The 27169-nt window shown below is 34.9% G+C and overlaps 1 protein-coding gene across 2 annotated transcripts in view; it reads right to left on the bottom strand.

Annotated features, from left to right (window-relative positions):
- Positions 1–27169, bottom strand: part of LOC141449260 (glutamate receptor 1-like) — a 950852-nt gene that overhangs the window by 79749 nt on the left and 843934 nt on the right. For both annotated transcript variants that reach the window (XR_012455423.1, XM_074118495.1), the window contains exons 10-11: positions 24093–24206; positions 17421–17541 (exon numbers count right to left, since the gene is read on the bottom strand). Coding sequence is in view for 1 of the 2 variants with exons in the window: in XM_074118495.1 (XP_073974596.1) it covers positions 17421–17541; positions 24093–24206 (235 nt within the window). In the remaining variant the exon portion in view is untranslated. The remainder of the gene's footprint in view (positions 1–17420; positions 17542–24092; positions 24207–27169) is intronic.

The raw sequence follows: 27169 nt of genomic DNA, 5'->3' as shown, positions 1-27169 counted from the left end.
AAACAAAATGTTTCGCGGTATATAGAACACCATGAAGCCCAATGTGTTTAGCGGTTGAAAGATTTTGATGGCAAAGTAGAGTCAAGTCACCTGATGAAACCTAAACGAAATTTCAAATTTCCTCTTCCACGATTTTAAAACAATTTGAATAGACACAGCATAAACAGAAAGATAGACAGAAACATTTATTTGGTTGAGGGACAATATCCCTCAGATATTCTAGTCCTAAGCTATATTGGCAAACTAAGAAATACAATTCACATTTAAATGTTGCTATTGTAGTTTTAGTGATTAAAGATGAAGGTAAAGAGTTCCAAAATAAAGACGATTGAGTTATGAATGAATTTTTATAAACAAATGTTCTGTATACAGAAATGTACAATTGAAAGTTGACTATTCTGGTCTTTCTAAGATCTAACTGAGCCTTAATAATGAACATACCAAGTAAATATTGAGGGTGTTGATTCGTGAAGAGTATCCTCAGGAAGTTTTGAAAGAAATACTTCCTTCGGTACTCTACTTTCAGCTAACCAAGAAGGATGAATCCATTCTTACATTCAAAATACCCAAATGCAGGAATTCAGAGACCTTTGCAATTTTAAATTCAGCTCTGCTGTTAAGTCATTATACACCAGGAGTGTCAAACTCGATTAAAACTCGTGCCATTGGGTGCTACAGGCAAGATTCACGCGGGCCACATCACATTTACAAATTTTGTTAAATTTATATTCTGAAGTGAGGATTCAGGATAATTAAAACACTATATAATTGCTTTTATTTAAACACTTATTTTATTTAAAGTATTTATAAAACTAAATTTATTCTTTTTTACCCGAAACTTGGCAGTGCTTTCCTAGTTTTCCAATATCCGATAACAGAATCTTCATTAAGTCTGATAGATATTAATCAATCAATCTTGATCTGTATGCCGTTTTCCAAGACGAAAATAGTGCTTCACACAAGGACGTACTCCCAAAATAACCTAAAATTTGTACAGCAAACTTTTTACGGGTACTTCTGATCTAAATAAGAATATATTTTGTGAATTCCTACTTCTTGACATTTTTCTTTTAAAACCGAATCATTCTGGAAATCGATTAATTCCATGGAGAGCATTTACAACTTCAAAAAAGGCCCAATAAAAAAGGTGTTCTTTTTAACCTTTCCGCTATTGGGATCTGTTTACATTACGTGACACTGAGAGTGGCAGATATATCGCTTCCGTTCCGTCGCTGGAACTAGTCTTCGCGTTTATACCGGCCCGCAGGAAAGGCACTTGGCCTCATATGCACATGTCTACAGTAGTTAGAGTTAATAAGGGAATAGTGTGTACGGTATTTCCCTGGATCTCCCCTAAGCGCTATTTTCTTCATAACAAGTTTTCTATTTTCCTTTTACTTCAAAACATCACAAAATTAGCTCGGGGATCGCCAGTTTGACACCCCTGTTATCCACCATTGAACAGTAATCAAGGCGAGAAAATACTAAAGTTGCGACCAACTGTTTTCTTAGTGAATGTTTTGACTATATAGTTTTTAAAATTGTCTTGAAAGTGTCACTAACGTGATAATTCTATGTTAAAGTATTTGTGATATTGGCACCGAATCATTTTTTAGTTTTAACGCTTGGAATAGCGATCTGAGCTACATAATTTTCAAAATACCTGATATTGTCTAGATATCTAGCACTTGCAACAATCATGGCTTTGGTTTTAGAAATATTAAACATACTTTTTGGTTTGGTCGTTGTTACCAATAGAGCACACATCAAAATTAACTTTTGTAATACACTGTTCTAATTCAGACAGGAGACAGTGTAAGTATATCTGTAGTCCATCTGTAGAGAGAAAGAGATATCAATTATAAATAACCATTACTTCTGACTAAAGAAACCTCAAAACGATCATCAGTTGCGGTAAATATTGAAATAAAAAATTTAACACAAGTGCAAAATTTTGCTTCTCAAAATGGAAAATTCAACATTATTACAATACTCTTCATAGCTAAGAGTGGATTAATGTAGTAACAAAATGCAAAAATCTTAATGTAGTCTTTCCCAAATACAAATACAAGTTATCTAAATCAGGGTAAAAGCAATGACGGCATTTACATGCAGAGTTCTGCCTAACTAGTGAATAGTGAGTGGTTTGTTTGGCTGGTAATTCTATGTTTGGCGAAGTGAGTAATATTGTGCTAAAACACAGTCCAAACAACTTTTGGCCAATGAGTTAAAAGGGTTAATTTAATTAGGTAATGAAACTTTATACAGGGCTGAAAAACAATGTTTATTACTTGAAAGCGGACGTCATATCGATCCGAATGCGGGCCATTGAATTTCCACAGTAACCCCCTCTCCCTTCACAACAGTCTTGTAGGTGCCCATGTTTCAAAATATAGTTCACATAAATAGAATAATATCGCAAATATTTACAATCCTTTTCAAACTCTATGATTTCATACCATAAAAGCAATTCCATTTTAAAATTATTTTTTTGTAAAGTGCAAAAATTTCCTGTAAAGGAAAATTTTTTATATTTTCTCTTAAAATAGAATTTAGCAATGGTTATAACGCCTCTTGGAGGGATGTGGATCACGCTGGTAATTTCCATAGCTGAAAAGATGTCAAGAACTGGTAGCAGGGGATAGTGTCCAACTTAATTCAGGATATCCAAAATGTAGGTAGACTGTTTAACTCCTCTAAGAACACAAAAGGTGTTCGAACTAAAAGAACCAAGAAAAAGGCAGCGTAAAGAGTGCTGTAAAGCTGAGTTTCGAGAAAGATAAGTACCTACAGTGTACTCCGATTCTCCATTAGAAAGAGTTAGAACCGATATCTTCCGAATAGTTCTAAAAATGGTACCACAAAATTCTGACGGGAAAAAAGAAAGGAAGGTGGTTATAGAAGTTTCGAAAATTTTTAGAAAATTCTAACGGGCACAGATGTGAGCCCAGCCTGATCGTAAGAAGTTAGAGAGTAAAGTTCCGAGAGAGAAATATTTACCTGGCAGAACTTTATACATATACAGGGTGTTCATTTTAAGACGGCTCAAATGCACTTCAAGCTCAAACGGTTGATATGAGCGAAAAATGGTAGAGGAAAAATTTGTTGCCAGTCATCTCTAGTTTCAGAATATGTGACTTGATTTTGGATTCCTGCCCGCACATGAGGCTGACGCGCGACCAAAAGTGAGGGTTAGCAGTTGACCCCCATTTTCATATACACAGTTTTAAAGAGTATAAAAAATTATGAAAGAAACCGGAAACCGCAATTTGATATCTTTAAAATTAAAGGTGCTAGGCAATTTCAAAATCTGGTATTTATTAATCATATTTCAATTTTTAACTTGTTATCAAAGAGAAAGAAGAGCACGCGATAAGTCATTTTTTTGTATTTTTTCATCCCCTTTCTACTAAAAATATTGTCAAGACAGTAAAGCTAGTATTTTTCTTAATATCGGGAAATAAGTCGTTTTTCGAGTGATTTTTCAAAGAAAAATCAAATGTTAAGAGCTTTAGATGTTCTCAAGCATACACAAAATGGCTAAAAATTAATTTTACATCTGTTACAAACAAGAAGGTTTAATAATTATTTGGTAATTTTGGGAGAGTTGCTTTTAATTACCAAAAAAATTGGAATCCTCCTGCCACATATTTAAGTGATCAATATCTTTCATGTAAAGGTTCAAACTTAGTCCTTAATTTATCAAATAATACACTTTACGCAGCTTGTGCATGTACACATGTACTGTGTCTTCAAAGGTGCCAGATCAGTTTCAGACCTGGCTAACCTGGCTTACGATCCAGAGGAGGCACCTTTGAAGGCATGCTTCACAAGTTCAAATGTTCACATTTGAGCCGCCTTAAAATGAACACCCTGTATATTCACTTTAATTTTTATTGTTTGTAATTTGTTTATTGTTTTGTAACAAATAAATATTTTATCAAATCAAACCCTCATGCAAAACAATTGCACGTTACAATGCACAACGGTCAGAGAAACCCGTGTTGCACATACAAAAGTTTAAAAAACAATCCAACTGATGTAAAGTTTATTCTTGAACTGCAAAAATTTACTAAAATATTTTCATATATTTGTGCCAAATTCAATCGATTGTTATTGAAAAATTAATTTACATTGTAAACAAGATTAGTGTAGGGACGATTGCAGGCACTACATGATTATACAGGCCTGTTGATTGTCGGTTTTGTTTACAAAATAAATTATTTAAGTCTAATCAGTACGCCATTGTCCCAGAATAGAATTCAGAGATGCAAAAACAATAATGTTAAACAGCATTTCCGTCGTTAACGTACCTTCAAATAAATTACCTGTTCACGCCAATAAATGGATAATGGTGAAAAAAAATAAAGAGCTACGAATGAAAAAGTATAGTGAAAGAGACGGATTGAGAGGAGAAATGTGGAAATAGAAAGCAAAAACAGGGTATGAAAATGAAATATGGGGAAGTAGACTCAAGAAAACTTTTGCCCAAGTAGTGAATATTTTAAGACATTACAAAACTTCCAAAACAACTTCAAAAAATGAACTCTTCAGCAACATGAATTTAATGTTTTATGAGCTGATGAAATAAGAAATATATATTTATTATAAATTAATGCAATAAACTGAAGCGAATATAAATACTAGTTCTTTTTTCAAATAACTAAAAAGTGTCCACAAAACATAGTTTTCAAACCCAAACCAAGTTGCGTGTGGTAAATTGCAGTTAGCGACAATTTTTACCAAAAAAAGTCTTACACAATATCAACTGGACATTATAAATAAGGAAACCGATAGCACTGCTCTTTTTAGCCACGGCCGCCATTTCTTCAGTTTCAACTAATCATTCTGTCTTAAACACATACCTTAACCATATTAGCCTCTCCAAGCCGAATCCCTACAAAGTTTTCTTCATCTTAATTTCATTAACTTTAAAACGAAACAAAAGACAAAAGAATTCATAACAATTACATTCTCCAAACTGTAAATAAAAATAAAATACATTCGAATAAGTTCGAATTTTTCCGTTCTCTATTCAATGCGTCTTCAATTCTCCTCACTGGTTATTTACTTGGTTTTTAAAATTGAAACATCCAACCAAATCTTTCTAGTCATGTAAGTTATAATGTAAACAACAATTTAACGCTCAAGGTAATTTGTTAATTTCTCAATTTTTGTATTATAAGTTAAATTTAATTCAAAATTTTCATTTATTTTTCTAGATTTGTGTGAGTTTTTGAACACTTCTCACCAAGACCAGTCGCCACCCTAACCAAGGCATTACAATGTTCACTTCTCTAAAGTCAAACATATTATGTATTAACTAAATTATAGGCGAACAGTTGTAATGAATACACAGATATAACATAATGTAACCTAACTATAATTACATAGGAACACCTCTGTATCTATTGATCTCCTATTGATTAACCTCTGCTAATGGTCTACTAATTACAACTCTTATGCAATAGTCTTATACTTGCGTAACCTTAATATCAAATGGAATGCTAGAGCGACGAAATAAAAGAGACGAGGATATCCGGCTAAAAATTTTGGTTTTTTCTTTTTCTGTTCTTTTTAGAGGAAAAATAAACAGGAAATTACAGCAGATGAATCGGAACATTAGCTATTTTGTATACACTATTTAAAGTTTGAACTAAAGCAAAATAAGGCATGGCTATTAGCCGTCTGCAAGGAGTTTGGTATTATTCTACTGTAGTTCTACAAATTTAGATAATAAAACGTAAATTATGCTTTCTTTATGAAGACTGTTTATAAAGATTACTATTTATAAAAGATTAAGGATCATAATTAAATTGTACTATTAAAAATGCTCGGTAACGCCTGGCTTCAAGAGTGTATCTGTGAATACTCCGCCAACCGTACTGCCCATTCAGGTGGTTAGTAACCTCCCTCCGTCTGATGGAGACCTTTCCTAGCCATCTGACACGGAACTCTCTCAGAACAGGACAGAAGTTCCCACAAAATGGACCGTATCTTCGATGTCTCCAGTATTGCAGAGCGCACAAATACACCCTCTTTCAGATCTACTGACACTATAGTTCAGCGATAGCAACTCCTCTCTCAGTTTCATTACAATTAAGAATGTACTTGAATAGCTTTTAGGAAAGGAATTGGTTAAATGGTTTCTCTGCCTATAGCTTAGCTACAGTGATGGACATCATTAGTTTTATAACTAAGGAACATAGAAGCGACAATAGCAGTGCTCTGAGAAGGTTTCAGACTCTTTGATTCTATTCTATTATTATTTAATCTAAGATCACTGGCTGCCAAAGCCTTCACAAGATTAACTGTAACAACTAAACCTGAGTACACTAGATAAACTTTTCAGTATTTGGAGAAGAAAATGAAACGACATTGGAATAAATGAATAAAAGTATTCCACGCCACAACACTCAACAATTTGTCCAAGAATCGTACGGGTTGTGGACAAAGAATGCAAAAAAAAGTCCTACCTTGATTGATTACAGGCCCGAAACAATTAACAAGGATGTACGTAATGTGGAATCAGAACCCATTGAAGGAAGTAACCGCGGCAACAATCTAGAGTAACGGCTATAGACAAAAAAAAACTTCTGCTCTGTAGAGGAATACGGGAGAGTTGGTAGAATGTGGTACAAAGCCCTGTATTGAAATCGCTATTACGAGTAAACTTGTCCATACATTATAATACTTGAAATCATTTCAAAATGTTTCCAAAACTTTTATAAAATTTTAGTTGTTTTGGTTTAATAATTTAAGGGGCTGGTTTGAACATGTACTCTGGAGTTACGATAATGAGTTTAAAAACTCCTTCCACGAAACTATGATGAATAAGTGAAACGTTAGAAATAATGAACTATAGAGATGTGGAGCTCGAGGAGACGCCGGTGCTCAGTGGGAAAGTGTAGCAGAGAATGGCAGGGTGTCCTGTCGCACTGCAAACTGTAATATGCAAACCTCATTGTTGACACTGGCTGTACGTAGTCAAACAACAAGTTGTACAACATCCACTATCAACCCCAAACCGGTCCTACCAACCTTTCTTTCACACAAGCGCACACTGCTACTATAACCTAGACATTTCTTCCCACACAATATCACATACAATATTAATTCTCTTCAATTTTCAATAATCACCCACGGTCTTTTATCACGCACTGTTACTTTGTGCCTATTTTGATTTGTTTTTAATCTGAAGCGAAAACTCCATTACTTGCTTATAAGATTCCACCAGTTTTCAATCTAATAATTTTGATGCCTTCAATATGAGGTTCATTGAAATAAAAAGACTTTTCCGAAAATCTTGATGTCCAGAATTCCATAAAAATCCAAATCACCTAAAGCAGAGGTGTCAAATTCAATTAAAACACGGGCCAATTGGTGCTACAGGCAAGATTCACGCGGGCCACATCATATTTACAAATCTTATTAAATCTATATTCTGAAATGAGGATTCAAGAATATGGATAGGATAATTAAACAGTATGTCATTGCTTTTATTTACACATTTATTTTATCTAAAGTATTTATAAAACTAAATTTATTCTTTTTCTCCCGAAACTTGTTAGTGCTTTCTGTATTCAGTGACTGGGAACAATCTTCTTTAAGGCAGTCCAGATGTTTATCAGTTAATCTGGATCGCCGTTTTATTTAATTTCCTAGACGATAATAGTTCCTCACACAAGTACTTTCTCCCAAAATAACATTTTAGGGAAATTCCTCACCAAAATAAGAATATATTTCAGGGAATTCCTATTTCTTGATATTGGTCTATTAAAACCGAATCATTCTGGAACTTCACTGAGAGTGGCAGTCATATCGCTTTCGAACGTCGCCGGAACTGAGTCAACCGCGTTTATACACGCCCGCAGACCCCCTGGAAAGGCCCTGGGCCACGTGTTCACTGGGAATTGGGTGTGCGCTATTGCCTCGATTTACTCTAAACGCTATTTTCTTCATAACAATTTTTTTTTCTATTTTCATTTTACTTCAGAACATCGTCAGCCTCAAAAAATTATCTCGGAGGTCGCTTGCGGACTTGGACCGTCAGTTTGACGCCACTGATCTAAAAGATTTCAAAAGGATGCATCCTATTATAAGGGGTCCTTAAGATAAAGATTGTACATTCTTTATTATAAGAATGTACAATAAATGAATGCATAAAGTTCCAATGAACAATAACAATAGTATGGGGAAAGCTTAAGTTGTGAAGGATAAAATGCAGAGAAAAAGTAAGGAAAAACCTACATCGAGAATTTCCTGACTCTGAAGGACTTAGAGGTCCCTTGGTTCATATCATACTACATCTATGCTCTCCACAGCAGCTCAATTCAATTCTGAAAGAGCAAAAGGAAGAGCTTGCGGCCATAAAGATGAAGGCTGACGTGGATAAAAGAAAAGTGATAAGAAAGTTAACGCGGACAGGGTAGTGAGCTTTGATTAGTATTAAGCTTGATTCAAATATTTAGAACCACACCGACAAGAGCTCAACTATAAGAAGTGGAAAGAGGGGATTCAAGACTTTTTGGTTCACTCAGGAGTTCTTCATCAGCAAGCGAGAGTTTGTGGAAATTGTCGTCAAGAATACCTCTTCTTGCACATGTTGACTCGAGAACAAGTATGAAATGGATTTAATGCAGGCAAAAAACACAAACTCCGAGCATTAGAAGAGTATATAGAAAACCCACAATGGTTCGAGTAAGAAATGTGATCGTGGTTTTCATTGGATTAATTTAAAAATCCACAGGCCAACACCGTTTAATAATAATTTCTAACACTCGTTGTATGATTTGGCAATAGTATCCTTCAATCGTCTCCAGAGATTATGACAATATTGTCGGTATATTTTCGACGAGAGAAGCCCGAGATTCGTCCACTTGCAAAGAAGCTCATCAGCCATGGACAAGAGGATTGAAAAGAACATCTTTTAGCAGTCTGTGAAATATTTTCATGAATAGCCCAAATTAGCGGCTGGTATGCAGCAGTTGGAGCGAAAATGTTGTTTTCTGCCTACGTCCGATGCACATTACATCATGGAGAATATTAATGATACTTTGGACGGAGATTTTTGCATACACTAACTCAAATTATGGCAGTTCGGTAATCAGTATTCTGGAATAATTATTCTATGCGAAAATTCGACGATATCACCCAGACATATCACACATGAGCAAATACGAGACCTTATTTTTCGCATTCAGGAGCTACTATGTTAAAAACCACATATGATACTAATACTATCAAAGGGAAGAGTTTCGCAACTTGTTCCCACCAGGGGCATGCCAAATTCTATATTTCATTCTGTCTAGCACGCCAAAACGTTTTCGGTACACTTAAGCAGTGTACCTAGACTGCCCTAGACTTACGTTTCGTTGCTAAAGCAGAGAATTTACATCTATGTTTCGGAATGCTCGTCATATTATTTTTTGTTAACGTGATGTGTTGTATTGCGACTAAAATAGACCTTATGAACCTCCTCTCAAGAATACACTTTGAACACCCCTAACTGATAAACACTCAAGAGTCATGCAGGTTCTCTAGCACAGTTCTAAATAGAGCTGTGGGAGGCGGCAGCCTAAGGTTACTACTCCCGGAGCAACAAAAAAATCTTCCCTTCTAATTCCTTCTGAGATTTAAAGAAACTGGAAGGGTGAATCATTCAAACCGTGTTTCCTCACCTAGCTAACCCTCGGAGCCAACTGAGGGGGCTAACCTTTTTCTTATGCTGTACTTTACCAGAAGGGATGTTCCTTCCTACATTAATAGCTATAAAGTGGGTTAGGTGGACATCTAAACAGGAAACAAGGATAAAAATCACGCTAAATTCTGCAATTTAATCATCCTGGCAATGTAAAAATTCTTTTCTTTTAAATAAATTATATTTCGAGGTGTGGCTATTAAATAACGAGACTGATGCTGTTACAGATGAACTATGCATGCGCCAAATTCTAACGACCGACAGCTGTGCAGCGTAAAGCCTTCTCTTTCGATTACAGCGTCTCACGTGTTTGTAGAGGAATCAGTCGGACCGGAACCGTCGTTTGTGTAAGAGGTGTTAGTTTCGTTTTGCCGAAAACATGATACTACAAATGTTGTAGAGCAACGAATTGGAGTGAAATTTCACATGAAACTTGGTAAACCCGATTCTGAAATTTATCTTCTTGTTAAAAGAAGTTTATGGCGTTGAATGTTAATCACGTGCTCGAGTTTTTGAGTAGTTCAAGCTTCTCCAAGATGGCCGAGAAGACGTCGAAGATGATGACCGCCTGGATCGCTCTTCCATGTTCAAAACGGATGAAAATATCGATTATAATTAATCAACATTACTACCGTGAGTTGCTTGCTCAACTCCGTGAAATAGTAAGGAAAAATGACCCGATTTGTGGAAGAACAAGTCATGGGTTCTCCATCAAGACAACGCGCCGGTTCACACTGCATTTTCTGTAAAGACGTTTTTAGCCAAGTACAAGATCCCAGGTTTAGGCCATCCGCCTTATTCGCCTGACCTGGCCTCATGTGACTTTTATCTGTTCCCCAAAGTCAAATCTGCATTAAAAGGAACACGATTTGCGGTCCGTTGAAACTGTGAAAGAAAAAGCGGCACGCGTCATGCAGAAGCTCACAGAAAAAGACTTCCAGCACTGTTTCGAACAATGGTAAATTCGCACGGAGCGTTGTAGGGATATGGGAGGGGTGTATATTGAAGGTGATATGTATAAATTTAAAATAAATTGTTCTATAGCAATAGTCTCGTTATTTAATAGCCACACATCGTAAATTATTCTATTTCACTAAGAAATATTTGTGGAAACTCTGACTTTGAGAGTGATTAAAACAGAACATTTATAAGCCAAAATGGAAATAAGAAATGGAACTGGAGTTAGCATTGCTTCCAGCATCTCTCACTCATAAGAGTTCCATATTAACAATACCAAAGCCTAGAATTCAAAATTTTCCTCATTTCTACTAAGATGATAAGAACTCTGGCTATGTTAGGTTCTTTTACGAAGAATTTTAGGAAGAAAGAACTTCTCCGTCAAAAATGCGAATTGCGAAGTTAATAGAAATCATAAATACTTGTTTTTCGAGATAAAAGTTCACTTTCTAATTCGCGAGTAAAAGATGTACTCTAAAAATAATTTCTTTTTAATTTTAAAGAATTTATTTAGGCAATTAATTGCAATAAATCAATGTTTTCATCATTTTAATACATTTCATCACCCCCAGACACTGAAATCCTCAATTATCTGTTTATAATTTCTCAGCCGCAGTAGGGAAGAATTAGAATTTAGGGCCAACAATATTAGTGTTTATAGAAGTATCTAGACGAACATGAAAGTTAGGAACTTACATACTGCGAGCTAGCTACTGGCGCAGGGCTATAGGAACACTTACATCTGCTAGCAGCTATAGTGTGGATGTATGTATTTTGGTGTGTGGAATCTCCCTTATTGATTACTTTAAAAGCCGTTTAATGTAAAAGCTCTTTAGGGTTGTTGTAATGGAGGGCACTACACCATTTTGCGCGGCCATATATATATATACTTTCTCGTACCATAAGATGTAACTGTTGACCACTTGTCCACTTGCTGTAACCACAATTGATGTATTCTTTTCTAAATGAAAAGTAAGATATATTTAAACACATATCTTGTTACCCTATATACTGTTAACATACTATTCACTTATATGTTTTAGTTAATACAAAAGTTTTGTTTACAACCCTCACATTTGGACTTAAACATTGATTCACTTTTTAAATATGCAACATAGTAAATAGTTTTTAAATTTTGCTTGAATAAAAATTTGGAAATATTTTATAATCATGGTGATGTGAAAAATGGGGAAGCCATTTTTAAGAGAAAACTTAGATCCCATCATTCAATCACCGAACTAAAACAGATCCAATTTAGTTAGGCCAACATTCATTTATATCTATTTGTAAGTGGAGAACATTAAAAAATCATTAGTTATAATCATTTTTAATCCTGCAAAGCAAGTGAATCATAAAAATGACTTCAAATGCGCTCCTTGAGATTATACTCAAAGTGAAAGAGTCAAAAACATATAACATCACTTTACTGTTAGCTAACTTGATTGGCAACATCAATCATTCTTTCGACCAACTGTTATCGTTTGTTTATTTCGATGTTTCTTATTGCTTTAGACGATCCCAACACAATGGAAAGCATTTCGCAGACAGATGGATAGGTTTGTGAAGACCCTATCACTTTCAAATTCACCCCTTTCTAAATCCTCTTGATTTTGAAATCTGGGGTCAACTAAAGCAGCACAAACGTGGTACACAACATCTTGAATAATACTAGCTAATTCACTCTGTATTATAAATCAGAAATGCAAACTAAAATTAACAGAATAAATACATAAGTTAATTTCTTCTCTCTCTTAGAACTTTACAGAAACAGGTAATAATTGGGAATATGGCAGTAAAGCTCTCTTCATAAATTCATAAAAAGTTCTGGACATCGTCTGTCTCTCTCTTGTCTTTTTTAGTCATCAGAATTTTCTGGGACAATCGTCGTTCCCTAATGTTGAATTTGAGAAGGTTTCAATTTCTCGAAATGTCATTCCAATCACTAAATTGTTACAATTATAAAATTGAAGCAATTTTATGGGTGTGAAAGTCAGCCTTCCGCGAGAGAATCTGATGACTATTTTTCAAACAGAAGTCATGGCGAATCTGCATGTATAATCCTCTGGAAATGACTGGAATACAGGTTAGTGCAATAGAATCTTCTCCGATACCCAGGCTTCTTGAAAGCCATTAAGTGCTCTTAGTATGTTTATTATCAGATCAATTTCATTTTTACATCTCTAAGAATTATTTCTTTTTATAGTAATTAGCTCCCTTATTTGGGTTACCTTTCATTCTTTTATTGCAAGTTTATTGTTCGTAAGGAATGTTTTTAACCATTAACACTTACAGAACCTAAACCTTAGCAAGAATATTGAGTTTAGTTGATATGTTGAGTTCTGTTTAAAGTTTTGTAGTTAAGTACATAAGTAAGAAGTACTTGGAATGATACCCGTAGATTTTACGGGAGTAAGAGTGCTTGGAACGGTGTGATCTAGTTAATTATTCAATACTTAAAAGCTCCTATATTTTCTAGAGAACGCTCTTTAAAGGCAAATAGAATAAGGAAGTACCAAACATCTACTTCACAAAGTAATGTTTCTAACCAACAGCTCCTTGTATTCCTGAATGATATATACTGAGCACTTTCTTTGTTCTAGTTCGTTGTTTTTCCTTAGTTCAATCAACACAAATGTTGATTTATGGAAAATTTGACGTAACTAACGTTTTTCTTTTCTTAAAAAAAGTCGATGTGAAAATATTGCTTAGCAAACTACTTACATCTTGTTTAATCGTGTTTATCTAATTTATTATACGAGTTTCATCCTAGTATTGAACATTTGTTTAGTTTCGTTTGTGTTTCACATGTTTAAACTTACTTGTACTTAAGTTGAAAAGCTGGTTAACGCAGGAAAAATTAGGAAACTTGTCTGGAAAAAATTGTATGTCTTGCTTCGAAGTTAAAAAAAAAGCTAAAAAAAAAGGGAAGGGATTAGCTATGAGGTTAGCATACTGGACTCCCACGCGGAGGTCCCGGGTTCGAATCCAGCAGCTGACCCTTAGATTTTCTCTTCCTAGGAGCTTCTTACAGCTCACTGTCCGGTGATGGACAGTGTTGTCTGTAACGAGAGAACACTGTCCGGAGGCCGGCAGTGCACTGGAAAAAGCTCCGGGCGCTAATGACCTCAGCTGTTGATGCGCCAAAAAAAAAAAAAAAAAAAAAAAAAAAAAAAAAAAAAATATTGGACCTACATTGAAAGAAGACCAAGGTTACTTTCTTTAAAAATAATTTATACCAAATTTGACCAATTCAAGAAAGTCTGGACACACTTATATCAAAATAACTGCATCAATATGAAGTCTGAACTGAGTTTCTTGCGCATGATAGTAGAAGAGATGGAATAAGAATCAGAATTACCAGTTAAACTCTAGGAGATGCCAAGCCTACAAAGATAATGAATGTAAAAACAGAACAAAACAACAGTATGAGGGCAAACCGATTGGTAAGAATAACTTATGAAGCCAAAACTCATGAATGTAAACAACTAAGAAATAGAAGAATGTCTTTCAGAAATGCCCTTACAACCTAAGGATCATTTTCTTGGACTGAAGTAGAAGAAAATAATGTCCTTAATAGTGAGAAGGGAGGAACCCACTGAGAGATTACTGCTGCTCTTTGGATTAGACTATGCTAACCATTTCCCATTTGACCTCATAACCAAAAATCCATGTCCCTCCTATATTTATTACTAGAAGGACCAAATTTAAAAAAATAAACAAAGCTTAAATGCATATTTTCGGTGGTAAAACTAGCTTTCAGTTAAAAACTAATGAATATACAAAATTATCTTGCGACCAATTATCCTAGTCTAATGTCTCGACCATTCTCTTTATAAAGTTAAAAATAGATAAAATGGTTTTTACGTTAAATTCTGTAAATTCCTGAAGCCCTCAGAACTTTAAAGTATATTGAATATATCAGGTTACAGAATTTGGTAGTTGGACGTAAAGCCCGCCGGAAAAAAATAGGCATTACTTTACTTTTGTATCACGTTACAGTATCAACAATAACTCAGTTCGTTGTTATGAAGATAATTATGAAGACTAAAATAAAAATATCATTTTCCCAAAAAGTAATCCAATTTGATTTATCCAGTGAAAGAACTTTTCTTTGCTAGCTAGGAAAACTAGAATCCCAGAAACTAGGATCACTCACGCAACTTTCTCTTACTACTACACCGGAAGGTTCTAGATATTATCTTTTGTGAATTGTACAGAATGGAAGAGAGTCAAAGAATTTTCTACATTTAGATTTAGATTCGTCAGTTACGTATGAGATTTTGAGGTCGTTGTGGAGGGTAGAGTTAGAGACATAAAATGGAGAATTCGTAATCTGTCGGAGAATTTTTGATTGGAAGGACTGGATCTTTTGTGAATTAGAAAGTTTGGCTGAACTCCACAGTTCGAGTCTCTAAGTCCAGATCGGTTTAAGTACGCAGTTGTATATTAGTCGTTTATGTTCCAGTGGTAGTTTGGATTGTCTGCCAATTAGTCGTAACAGTAATTTGTTTCGTCGGTGTGCGGATTCCACGTAAGATGGAAATTTAGTTGTAAATTTTTATTATTATTACATAGATGGTACAATAACCAAAAATTGCATTTTACAGTGAAGTCTAACCATCTCCATCTCCCAGAAATACCATTATTTGAATTTTCTTCATTGAAATGTGCTGAAAATTAAAATTTATAGAATTACATCTATTTTCCCTAGTTTTAAATAACGAACGGTACACTACTCAGTCTTAGTTTGAGATAAATTTAAGCTAAAAAAAAAAAAAAAGTAAACAAATGATGGGAATATTCGCAAGAGTGCGCTCATATAAAAAAGTGCTTATACGAGGGTCGTTTGAAAAGTCCGTGCAAAGTCAGAGAGATAGCAACACTGGCGCGTATCGAGGTTATGTTTTGTTAGTAGCATCTCTTGGAAGAACACACACCAAGTTTCAGCCAGATCGGTCTATTTCTTTGTGTTTGGTATTCGTTTGAATCGAGGAAGTCGAGTGATTTTCAAAAAATGGGCGAAAAAGAATTTCGTGTGTTGATTAAACACTACTTTATGAAAGGCAAAACGCCTCAGGAGACTAAAGAGAAGCTTGATAAACATTATGGTGACTCTGCACCTTCGATTAGAACAGTTTATAAGTGGTTTCAAAATTTTCGGAGTGGCCGTATGGGCACAAGTGACGCTGAACGTTCTGGACGCCCTGTTGAGGTTACTACTCCAGAAATCATTGATAAAATCCATGATATTATGGTGATGGATGACAGAAGAGTGAAGGTGCGTGAGATTGCTAGTGCTGTGGGCATCTCTGGAATGAACGGGTACATAATATTTTGCATCAACATTTGGACATGACAAAGCTATCCGCAAGATGGGTGCCGCGATTGCTCACGCTTGACCAAAAACGAAATCGTGTAAAGTGTTGCAAGGACGGTTTTCAGCTGTTCCAGAAGAATCCGCAGGACTTTAAGCGTCGTTTCGTCACTGTGGATAAAACATGGGATACATCACTACACTCCTGAGACCAAAGAACAATCTAAACAATGGGTTACCAAGGGGGAATCTGCGCCAAAAAAGGCGAAGACCGTTCCTTCGGCCGGAAAGATTATGGCGACTGTCTTTTGGAATTCGCAAGGAATAATCCTCATCGACTATCTGGAAAAGGGTAAAACTATTACAGGTGCATATTATTCATCGTTATTGGACCGTTTGAAAACCGAGCTGCAAGAAAAACGCCCACGATTGGCCCACAAAAAAGTCCTTTTCCATCACGACAACGCACCAGCTCATACCTCAGCAGTTGTGGTCGCAAAATTAATGGAAATACACATCCCCCCTATTCTCCAGACTTGGCTCCCTCGGACTACTATTTGTTCCCCAATATGAAGAAATGGCTGGCGGGAAAAAGATTTTATTCAAACGAGGAGGTGATTGCAGAAACGAATGGCTATTTTTCAGACTTGGACAAATCCTATTATTCGGAAGGGATCAACAAACTAGAGCAGCGTTGGACGAAGTGTATAAGTCTAAAAGGAGACTATGTTGAAAAATAAAAAAGGTTTACCCCAAAAAATTAAGTAGTTTTTATTTTTGCACGGACTTTTCAAACGACCCTCGTAACATTTATAAACCAAGACTTTTTTTTGTTTTAGCTTTAAATTGGAACATGAAACAACATTCAAAATTAATTACAACCATTCCGGACCTGAGGGCTTATTTTTTTCTCGCTAAGTAATAGCAGAATAATAACTTCACAAAACGGTAGATGAAAAGAAATTTTAAGGAAGAAAAAGTATTTTAATAATTTTTAAAATAAGAGAAAAATAAATTTCAATAAATTTATTTTTCTTAAATTTTGTTTAAATTTTCCTTCTTTTTTTTTTTTTCAAAAAAACAAACCATTCTTAATAATTGTTTACAAATTTTCATGAAGTTGAAAGAGAAAGTATTAAAATTTTAATAAGTAAAAATAGAGTTGCAAAGGTGAAGTGAACCGCAACCACCTCGAAATCACCATGAGCATCTTATAAAAAGACTGTCTTCTGATTTACATGAAATTTATATTTCACATTCCTCAAGTATGTTTTATTTATCAAACGCTTTGTTCGTTGGTTTTTACTCAAAGAGCATTAAGTAGTGAGATCGATGTAAAAGCAAATTTAAAAACAGAAAAAATTATGGAATCAACAGCATGCAAACCAAAAGTGTCTAAACAAATCATTCTCGCATGGCTAACTGAATTTAATTACAAAAAAAACTTACAGTTGATGCCCAATTTTTTGGCTAGAAGATCAGCAAGGTCTTTACAATAACCTTCGAATCTGTCGTTACCGACTAATGTCTCTCCAGGTTCTGGTTTTCTCATCATGATGTACGGTTCCTCCTGGAAGAAAATCGTTCAACGTTATTTCACACTATTTAAAAATTCATGATAATTTAAACAACAAACAACAAATAATTGTGGCCAAAAATATTCTAATAGATAATTTACTCTTGCACGATTTAATACAACCATGAAACTGTTAAAATGTTAATTTTTCCTCAAATGAAATTAAATAAATTATTTTTGGGCAAGTATATAGAAATTTCTGTGTTTTTTTTGGGGGAGAGGAGGAGTTATGAATTCAGAGTGCGCGCTGATTTTAAAAATTTTGAATTTATTGAGAAAATAGTTAACGTTGATTAGCAGATTAGATGCAAAACAATGGATAATATTATCTTTAATAAGGCGCCAAGGTAGCCGAGCGGGTTAGAGGTGAGACCTGCAAAGCTAATATGAATTTATGGTTCTGGGTTCAATGCCCGGTCTAGGCCTTAGGATTTTATTTTAATGGTTAATAAAAGAAATTTACAGTAAATTATGTTTGCAAGTCGCCTTCGTCCACGACACCTAATTGGACGTAAAGCTTGCCTGAAAAAATTTAGGCATTATTTTACTTTTTATTGGCATTATACCTAATTTAGTAACACCTCTTTACGAGTGTTTTAATTCTACACATGAAAAAAAAAAAAATGAAAATCACAATATGGACTAATTTTTATTGCAAGAAGATTAGTCATAATTATCTGTTTTAATCAACTAAAGCATGAACGGAGCTTGAGCTCATTTCTGCCCATGAACAATCCAAATGCTTTGTTCAGCCTGTTTTCGCAAAAAAGAGAAAAATAAAGGAATATGCAATAATGATCCCTAAACATTACATTAATAACAAAATTCATAAAAAATAAAATCCCAACTAAAACCATCTCAGTAGCTGATAACCTAATAGAACCTCTAAAACTAACCTAACCTAATAATAGTCAGTCAATTCCTAAATCAAGACCCAAACGTTCAACATGCAGGCTATCCTGCCCTTACTCCGCCTAATTCAACTAACTCTTCCGTTCTTTTGATGATGGAAATTGCTTTGTACGCTGACTTATTTTTAAAAGCAAAGGAAGATGGTCCCAGTTAAGGCTTACATTGAAACCTGCCTAATTTCTTAGTTTAAGGTCGGCCATATGTGAGACAATTAAAAAAAAAAAAAAATAATTTCGGCATTAGGGCAATTTCATGTTAAACAAAATGGCAGCGATATTCCGCCTCAAAACGTTTATTGGCCATTCCCTTCCAACTACAAAACGCGCTATAGGGTTCAATGGATAAAACCCCTGGAACTGAAAGTAAATATTCACTTCCCTACCAGAAATTGGATCAACCGTAATATCCTGTAGAAAAAATTCTTCAAATTCGTTTCTGGAAATACCTCGTTGCTCATCTTATCATTGCCAAATATATTGGAAAACAACTTCCTGCATTTGAACAGCTTCCGTTGAGGTAGTTACCTACATCAGCAGAAAAGAGAATGTTTTAAGGCAAAATAATGTCTCAAGATTACTGAATAGCTAAGATTGTGATTCACACTGCCTAGTTTGCCTTGTTTTAACGCGTATGATAGAAATAATGTTGGAAAGTCAAATAATCCGCTCCAGCCGAATAATCCGCTGTCTCTTCTGTTTGATGTTCGATTAACATCAATGTCGGAGTGTGCTGCTAGCAGTCATAGGGTGAACATCTATGTGTAATGTGAAATAAATTCATTGTGATTAACCCCAGTTAGAGAAGTTTGTTTTTTGTGAAATTCAGCATAATTATTCTTTGATAGAATCTGCTTTCCGTGAGAAAATTTGGAGAAAAAATATCGAGTGGTTTCGTAATTACGGCAGTTTGTTTAAATTGGTTTTATTTAATCCAGTGCATGAGTTACTTTATTTCGGGAGTGGTGGGGATTACATTCACCGTCTCTGTGTGTGTACGTACTTTGATACTGTCTACAAACAGCGTTATTGCATACAAACGTTCGTAAATAGCATATTTATTTTGACTAATAATATAGTAGATTTTGAAAGACGTGAAAGGACGTTAATTTAAAACAAGTTAGGGGAAAAATTATTTTAGTAAACTGTTTTAATATGAAGTGATACTTATTCTGTTTTCCTCTGATTGGATAACCAGGCTTTTTAATAATCTTTTCGTATGTCTAAGAAAGCTGAGAATAAATTTAAAAAAGATTCAAGTACACCAAAAAGAGCTAGAAGCTCTCCTGAACTCACAAATAGAGTCTCTAAGAGAACTGTGGTAGAAAATATGAGTTCGCCAAAGGAAGTAACTATTAACTTGGAAACTTTGTCTGCTCTTCTGGACAAAAAACTCGCGCATTTGGCAACTAAAGAAGATTTTAAGGAGTTACGTGAAGAATACCGTTTAATAAGAGAAGAAAACAAATTATTAAAAGAAAATATTGAGCATTTAAAAGAAGCAAACAGTAGAAATGAAAAACTTTTAGAAGAATTAGACAAAAAAGCTCGTCGAAACAATTTGGTATTCAGGGGTGTTATAAACGCTTTTAAGTCGACTAGTAGCTATTCTGAAAATGTTTCAAAATTTTGTGAAGAGCTTCTTCATGTGAAAATTAACGTCGAAAATATTCATGCATTTGCTTTGGGCAATCAACAAACTTCGAACCCTCCTTTATTGCTGACTTTTAGTCGTTTTCATGATAAACTAGCTATTCTTGCCGCCTCAAAGAACCTAAATAATACTGGTTTTGCTATACATCAAGACCTCCCGGATACGACCAGAAAGAAAAGAATGAAACTCTTGTTAGTACGTAAGGAGTTGTCTAGACTTAGCAAAACTCTTAAAGTATCTCTGAGAAGCGATAACTTAATTGTAGAGGGTCATCTTTTCACATGGTGTCAAATGATTGGTCTGTGCTATAAAAATCAGGATGGTCTTCAAAGATTACGTGAAATTACTGGCCTCGATCTTAGCGGTTTTATTTCTGCCGTAGCTAAGAATAGCCTTCCTGGGGATTACTTCAGGCAACAACCTATCAACACTGCACTTGATCCTCCACCGGTATTACCATCTATTCCGATTGTGCGATCATCCTGAGATAGGTCTACATGTTGGAATTCTTCAACAAACTTCAAATCTACTTTTAGTAATTACAGTAATTTTATCTTATAATGTTGCAGGCTTAAAAGGTAAAGTAACCGATTCTTATTTTATGAATTCTCTCACTAATCACCAAGTATTTGTTTATTTAAATCTTATCTTTTAAAGGATGGTTTCAGTTATTTTTCACAATCTTTCAAACATTATAAATTAATGGGGATACCTGCAATTAAATCATCTAAATCTAGGCGTGCTAATGGGGGGATATAATTTGTATACGTTCTAATATCTTAGAAAAAGGTTTTAGTTTTGTAAAAGTCAATAAAAGAGTGGTAACATCTTTTAGTAAGCAAAATTTTGATATGTTAATAGTTCTAGTACATTTAAATCCTTCGAAATGGCAAGATGTATTCTTCTGTTTATCTAATTTTTAATCTGGAAAATCGAATACAAATGTAATTCTTCTGGGTGACTTTAATGTGATTATTTCTGATTCGCCATCTTTGCCTGAAGGTCTAGGACAGTAGACTAAAGCACCTCAATTTTTATAAACTTTTATATATGGTATATATGAATGTTTAGTTTATTCTTCCAGAGAAGAATTGGTAATATTTTTGAACAACTTACTTTTTATTCTTATTCTCAGAGTATCTTTTATTTTTTCCATTTTGTAATTGTTTACTGTTTCTTTGTTTGTTTGCTTTGTTTCTCCCTTTCTTTCTTCGTTCTTATTATTGTATCAACAATATTGACATAAATATCCTTGTCATTCATTTATCTGAATTTATTAATTTTTTGCTTTCTATAAGCAGCAACTCCAGCAGACGGCATTTGCCATGCTGTATACCTTTTGTTCTTGTTACATTTGTATAATTGTATTTAGTTAAATAAAGGTCATAATAATAATAATAATAACATCAATGTCACCAACAAATCAACAATATGCTGTAAAATAAAGCACCAACTAGACCTCGTCTATCCGTACAACCTCAACGCATTTAGAACAGAAAATAAATACTATTTAGGAACTGAAAAAGTAAAGATGTGGTAATCAAGGAAGTCTTCCTTTCAATCAATAAAGTGAATTCTCCTTCAAAATCTCTTATAAACCTAGGACCGGGTGTTGGTCTATAGCAGTGCTTCCCAACCTTTTTTCTGTCATGGCATATTAGTCAGATACCAAACAGTAAACAGCACACTGGAACTTAAATGCTCCCATTTCATTTTAAAATGACGTATTATGCTTAACTAGTGCTGTAATAACAACCCTATTACAATCCTACAAAAATACAAGTTTTCTTGGCAGGCTGTAACATTAATAACAAACCCAATCATTCACCCGTCTATACCGTTCTCTGTCAATACAATTAACTGCATGTATACAGTTTATTTTAATGCCCATTATTGATGTCAAGAAGTGCCTGTATAATTCATGCAAAAATTGTAAATCCGTAACTATAAGAAAATGATTAGAAGCATCTCTAAATGAGATTAAAGTTACCAAAAACTAAACAGTCAATAAAGTAGAACGTCAGCTATATGACATATTTTACTACTTCTGTATCTTGAATCCTCTTGAAGCAAGTTAACTCCAGCCTTTCAGTGGTCAAGCTAGATAATGACTAAACTGCATTGCTTTAATTTTTATATTTGGCTAGCCTATTTTTGTGCTACGTTGTTAATTTTGTATTTAGAACGCCACCACTAAGCAGAACTGATGAAGTGAGGTTTGTTTTGTGTAGAAACTAATGATATTTCCGCATCATTTTGTGTTTTACCTCATTATAGGAATATGAGGTTATACTATTGTATTTTAACTTATAATTAATTTTAATGCAACGCCATTATAATTTTATTATTTTTTTTTAGTTTTTGCCACGGCACACTTCTACCGTAGCCGCGGGCACTTAGGTTGGGAAGCACTGCTCTAGTGGTTATGAGCTAGCTTTTATAAGTGAGAGTTCAATCCTCCGGTTCGAATCCCGCTCATGGCTACTTTTTATTAGTTAGAAAAAAAGTGTCCCCAGTAAATTATCTGCTTCCGCCTCCATCCAAGACACTGAAATGGGAATTAGCTAGGCCTCGCCAGAAAAATAGGCAATTACTTTAATTTTTTTTTACTTTTCACTCTCATACATCTAGCATTTTTAGTTTTGCTATAGAATTTAATCATATCACAAAATTTTGAAATTAAGACTAAGAGTTTAGCAGGAAAATGTTTCTGGTAAGGCGGAATATATAATAAATTTGACTGTTATTCTAGACTGGAATGAAAGCAAAAAAATTAAATAAAATGAACAAAAAATCAGAAAGAAAGCGACCCTTTGAGTTTAGAAATACACATTAATACAAAATAAAATGTAAAATAAAATAAATGGTAGGAAAAATACACAACCAGACAAGAGGAAATCTTTTTTTTTTTAACAAATTCCATTAATACGTTAAATTTCGGGCAATCGCTGAATTTATGTGAAAACTTTTTCGTTCTTTCTTTGTTATGTATGCTACATTTGAAACAAAACAATTTAACCGTAAAAATGGATGAAAAATATAAAATAATAATAATGATAAAACTTCTAAAAACGGCTGGGCTTAGTCGTACCCATTACTCAGAACAAAAATATTCAGCACTGATCCTGATGATTCTAAAAAGTTGATATGAATAAATGACATTCTATAATAAAACCCAATAGTATTATGTGAATCTCATGTGTGAATATAATTAACAAATTTAGTAAGCCTAAAAAGAGATACCTGCTTAATGAGATGAATATTTAATGCAAGCTTTATCCAGTCAAATAATTAAGTTGAAGTTTATTTGTAAATAATATTGCCTAAGAAAAAGCTCTTTCCTTTAATTCTCGGGTGGATAATAATTTCACTTTAAAAGGAGAGACAAGGAATACTTCTAATTGCAGGGAAATTTATTTACTAGAAAATTGTATAATGTATTAGACCCTAGAGAGCTGGAAGGAACTAATCCTATTTTAAATGTAACTCAAAACTAAATCCTCTAGAGGGAACCTCATTTACTAGACAGAGTTGAACATTTCGTTCCAAAATAAGCTAAAATTTAAATTTACTAGCGAACTTTTATTTTTTTTAAATATTCGATGAGAATTAGTAAGAATTTGGCTGCATTCTGCAATTCTTGCAAAATGTTACTCTGTAAATTTGACTCCTTCATTGAGAACCGTATAATGATCGTGAAAAGACACTAAAAGTAACGCCAAGATTTCCCAAAACAGTCCTCAAATTGTTGCAAGTACCGTCACGGAATAAAAAAATTAATAAAAGGATGTTGATATATGAAATTACATTTTTGTTCATTAAATTTTAGCCGATGAACAAAATTATTGCCAAAAGCAAAATCATTTGCAGAATCTTTCTAAACAATATCAGGAAATAAGAAAAAATCCCAATCAGATAATTAAAACGTAAAATTTAGATGTGAAAAAGAGGATACCAGAATCACAGTGGCACAGTTTACTTACCACAATGGTAGTAACAATGTAAGTTCTATTTCTTTCATATTCTGATGGCGGTTTCAGTCTGACGTATTTTGCGGCAACTGGTTGAAAGCCCGCTTCGTCTGTCCATTCAGCAACCTGTAATAGAATGGTTCTCATTAACAATAATTTTAGAATTTCTTTTGATTGTTCATTTACTACGTCTGCGAAGGAGATAAATGCGGGGAGAATGAATCACTGGCACAACAAACTCTGAGACATTTGTTGACAACTTTACAGCAACTAGACACTCTCCGGCTAATTTTGACGCCATTGTGCATGTACATGTATGTATATTAGCCTTAATATGTTATATGACAAGCCTTTCGAAGTCTGTATTGGAGACCGGGAGGCTTGGAGACGTGGACCCCCAGTGGTGGGAGATTCGATGTGGTACACAGATGGCTCCAAGACGGAGGAGGGTGTGGGAGCGGGAGTGTACGGGGTGAAGCCGAAATAAGAGTTTTCGGTTTGCCTAGGGAAACTAGCTACAGTTTTTTAGGCTGAGCTAGCTGCTATTAGGGTTCTGCGCTACCGAGATTAAAGGGCGAAGAATTAATAATTCTAAGATCGTAATTTTCTCGGATAGTCAGGATGCTCTACGAGCTATTCGTTCCTATCAGGTCATCAAGGCTGGTTTGGGACTGTCTGGGTGCCCTGAAGGAAATTAGTGACCAAAATAAGGTCTTTTTGGTTTGGGTGTCTGGTCATTCAGGACACACGGGAAACGAAGCGGCAGATTTATTGGCCCGAGAAGGCTCTGCGGGACACTTCGTTGGCCGGGAACCCTGTTTTGGGGTTCCGAAGTGTGTTAAGACTGCGACCATTAATTTATGGGTGTAGAGTAGGTCTCAGGAGTGGTGGCTTGACACCACTGGACAGAGACTGGCGAAGGAGTTTATTAAAGGCTATTCGCCGAGGCTGACTGCAGAATTAATCCGTCAAGGCCGTGGGGCTATAAGGATGATTGTAGGCCCATTAACTGGCCACTGAAGGCTCAGAAAACACATGCATCGCATGGGCCTGGCAGATGATAGCCTCTATAGGTTCTGTCAGAAAGAGGAGGAAACGGCACTGCACGTGTTGTGTCAGTGCGAGGAGCTTGTCTGGCTAAGGATGTTACTTCTCTGGGAGGAAAAACCAAGGCCTGTGAGCTTTACCCAAGAGTCGCTCTCAGCATTACGAGTCTGATTAAAAGGACAGGTCTGGAGGGTGAGCTTTAAAGTGAGGGAGCCGCAATAGTTCCAAAGGAGTCGCAGTGGCGCAGGCCTTGAGACCGCCCTAGTCCAATCTAATCTAATGTGTTATAATTACTTCTTTTTTTCTTTTTTTTTATCAACAAAATCATACTTAACATGTTTAAACACTTTTTATTTCATTTTGGTTTCAAACCAATTCTTTTTGAACATTTTAAGGTGATGAAAATATTCCAGTTTAATGTAGTATCGCAACTGACAACACAGCATTCTAATGTTCTTGTCAGACAAGCGCGTAAAAAAGCCGTATTTGCCAGTCGAGCAAGTTTCGCTTCATCGATTTAAGAGACGACCCGCTGTTCAGTGAAGGCCGACTAGAAGAGGCTGGCAAGGTCGCTGACAGGTAATTAATTATCAGGTATAAAAGATAAGCTGGAGCATCTAGAAACTGGTTGTACTACAGACAGATGATAAGTAGTTCCGTTAAGGGATATTCTTGATTATTAATTTACTTATTTATAATTAGCCTTCAATAACCTAGCATGGGTGTCTAGGCCGAGGATTCCTGACCATAATCCGGAGTTGATCTAGATAAAATAACTGGAAATTATTGGTTGTTTTCCAGATAAGGAAAGTGACTGTAACATGTCAGAAAGAAATGTTCAGTTCTTTGATCTCCCGAAAACTGCTTTAAAGCTACTAATACGTATACTGTCTAGGTACTATTTAGAATACTGGCGCTCTATAATACGGAGTTCAGTATGTTGATTGCTCTTACATATCTTTGCAATACATCATCTTTACTTGAAACATCCTTACTTATGACAGAGCCCAAGTATTTCTCAACCATTGGGATTCTTATGTCTTCTATAGCAAGGTCTTCTCTGCTTATTGTCGAGGTATACTCAGTTTATCTCTATACTCCATTTTTGATTTGTATCTATTACTTTGCACATCATATATTCTTGTCCTCAAGAGCACATGGAAAATAATTATAATATTAATAATAGTCAGGGAAGGGATTAGCTGTGGGGTTAGCGTATTGGATCCTACACGGAGGTACCGGGTTCGAATCCAGCTGCTGACCCTTAGATTTTCTCTTCCTAGGAGCTTCTTACAGCTCACTGTCCAGTAATGGCCAGTGTTGTATGTAACGAGAGAACACTGTCCGGAGGCAAGCAGTGCACTGAAATAAGATGATGAAATAAGGTAAGGAGATAAGGTGTTGTCGCGCCTTAAATTTAAATAATAATAATATCAGATTTTCCGAATTTCTTGCTGGAGGAAACACATTTTATTTCAATATTGTATTTTAATTGGCTAAATGAATTTCTTAGAACAGATGTTAAACATTCAAAACAAGCACTCATACAACCATCTGTAATTGCAACCACTGCAATTAGAGAGTCGATAACCGAAATATTAAAAGCAAAAATAGTCATAAATAAAGGAACTTGCTAGATGAATGGGTGAATATCCGCTCTTGAGTCTAAAAGCAGAATTCGCTTACTCCATCTTTGAATACATAGTTACATGGTTTAAGGTAGAGGTATAATTTCAAGGGAATACACACGTTAATATGGGATGTTTCCCTGAGATAAATAAAATAAAAAAATAATGAATAATCCAAAAGAAAATAAAAAAAGTGGAGAACTTCTCGAAAATCTGTCCATTTTAGATCACTTTTTGGAACATTCCAGCCTTCAAGTTAAAGATAATGAATGATCAATACAGTATTCATCTAGTTTGCTTTACAAGTACGCATTTACTATTATTAGGGATTCAAAATAAATTAGGACTTTCTTGAACTTGCCTTGAAATTTCCCAGATTATTAAAATAGTTGAAGGTTATGTATTTACAGATAG

The sequence above is a fragment of the Rhodnius prolixus genome, unplaced genomic scaffold, assembly GCF_049639745.1.
Source record: "Rhodnius prolixus isolate KJV_2025 unplaced genomic scaffold, Rpr scaffold_2, whole genome shotgun sequence".
NCBI classification, from domain to species: domain Eukaryota; kingdom Metazoa; phylum Arthropoda; class Insecta; order Hemiptera; family Reduviidae; genus Rhodnius; species Rhodnius prolixus.
The sequence above is the reverse complement of the archived record's forward strand: the minus strand, read 5'-3'. Positions and strand labels throughout refer to the sequence as shown.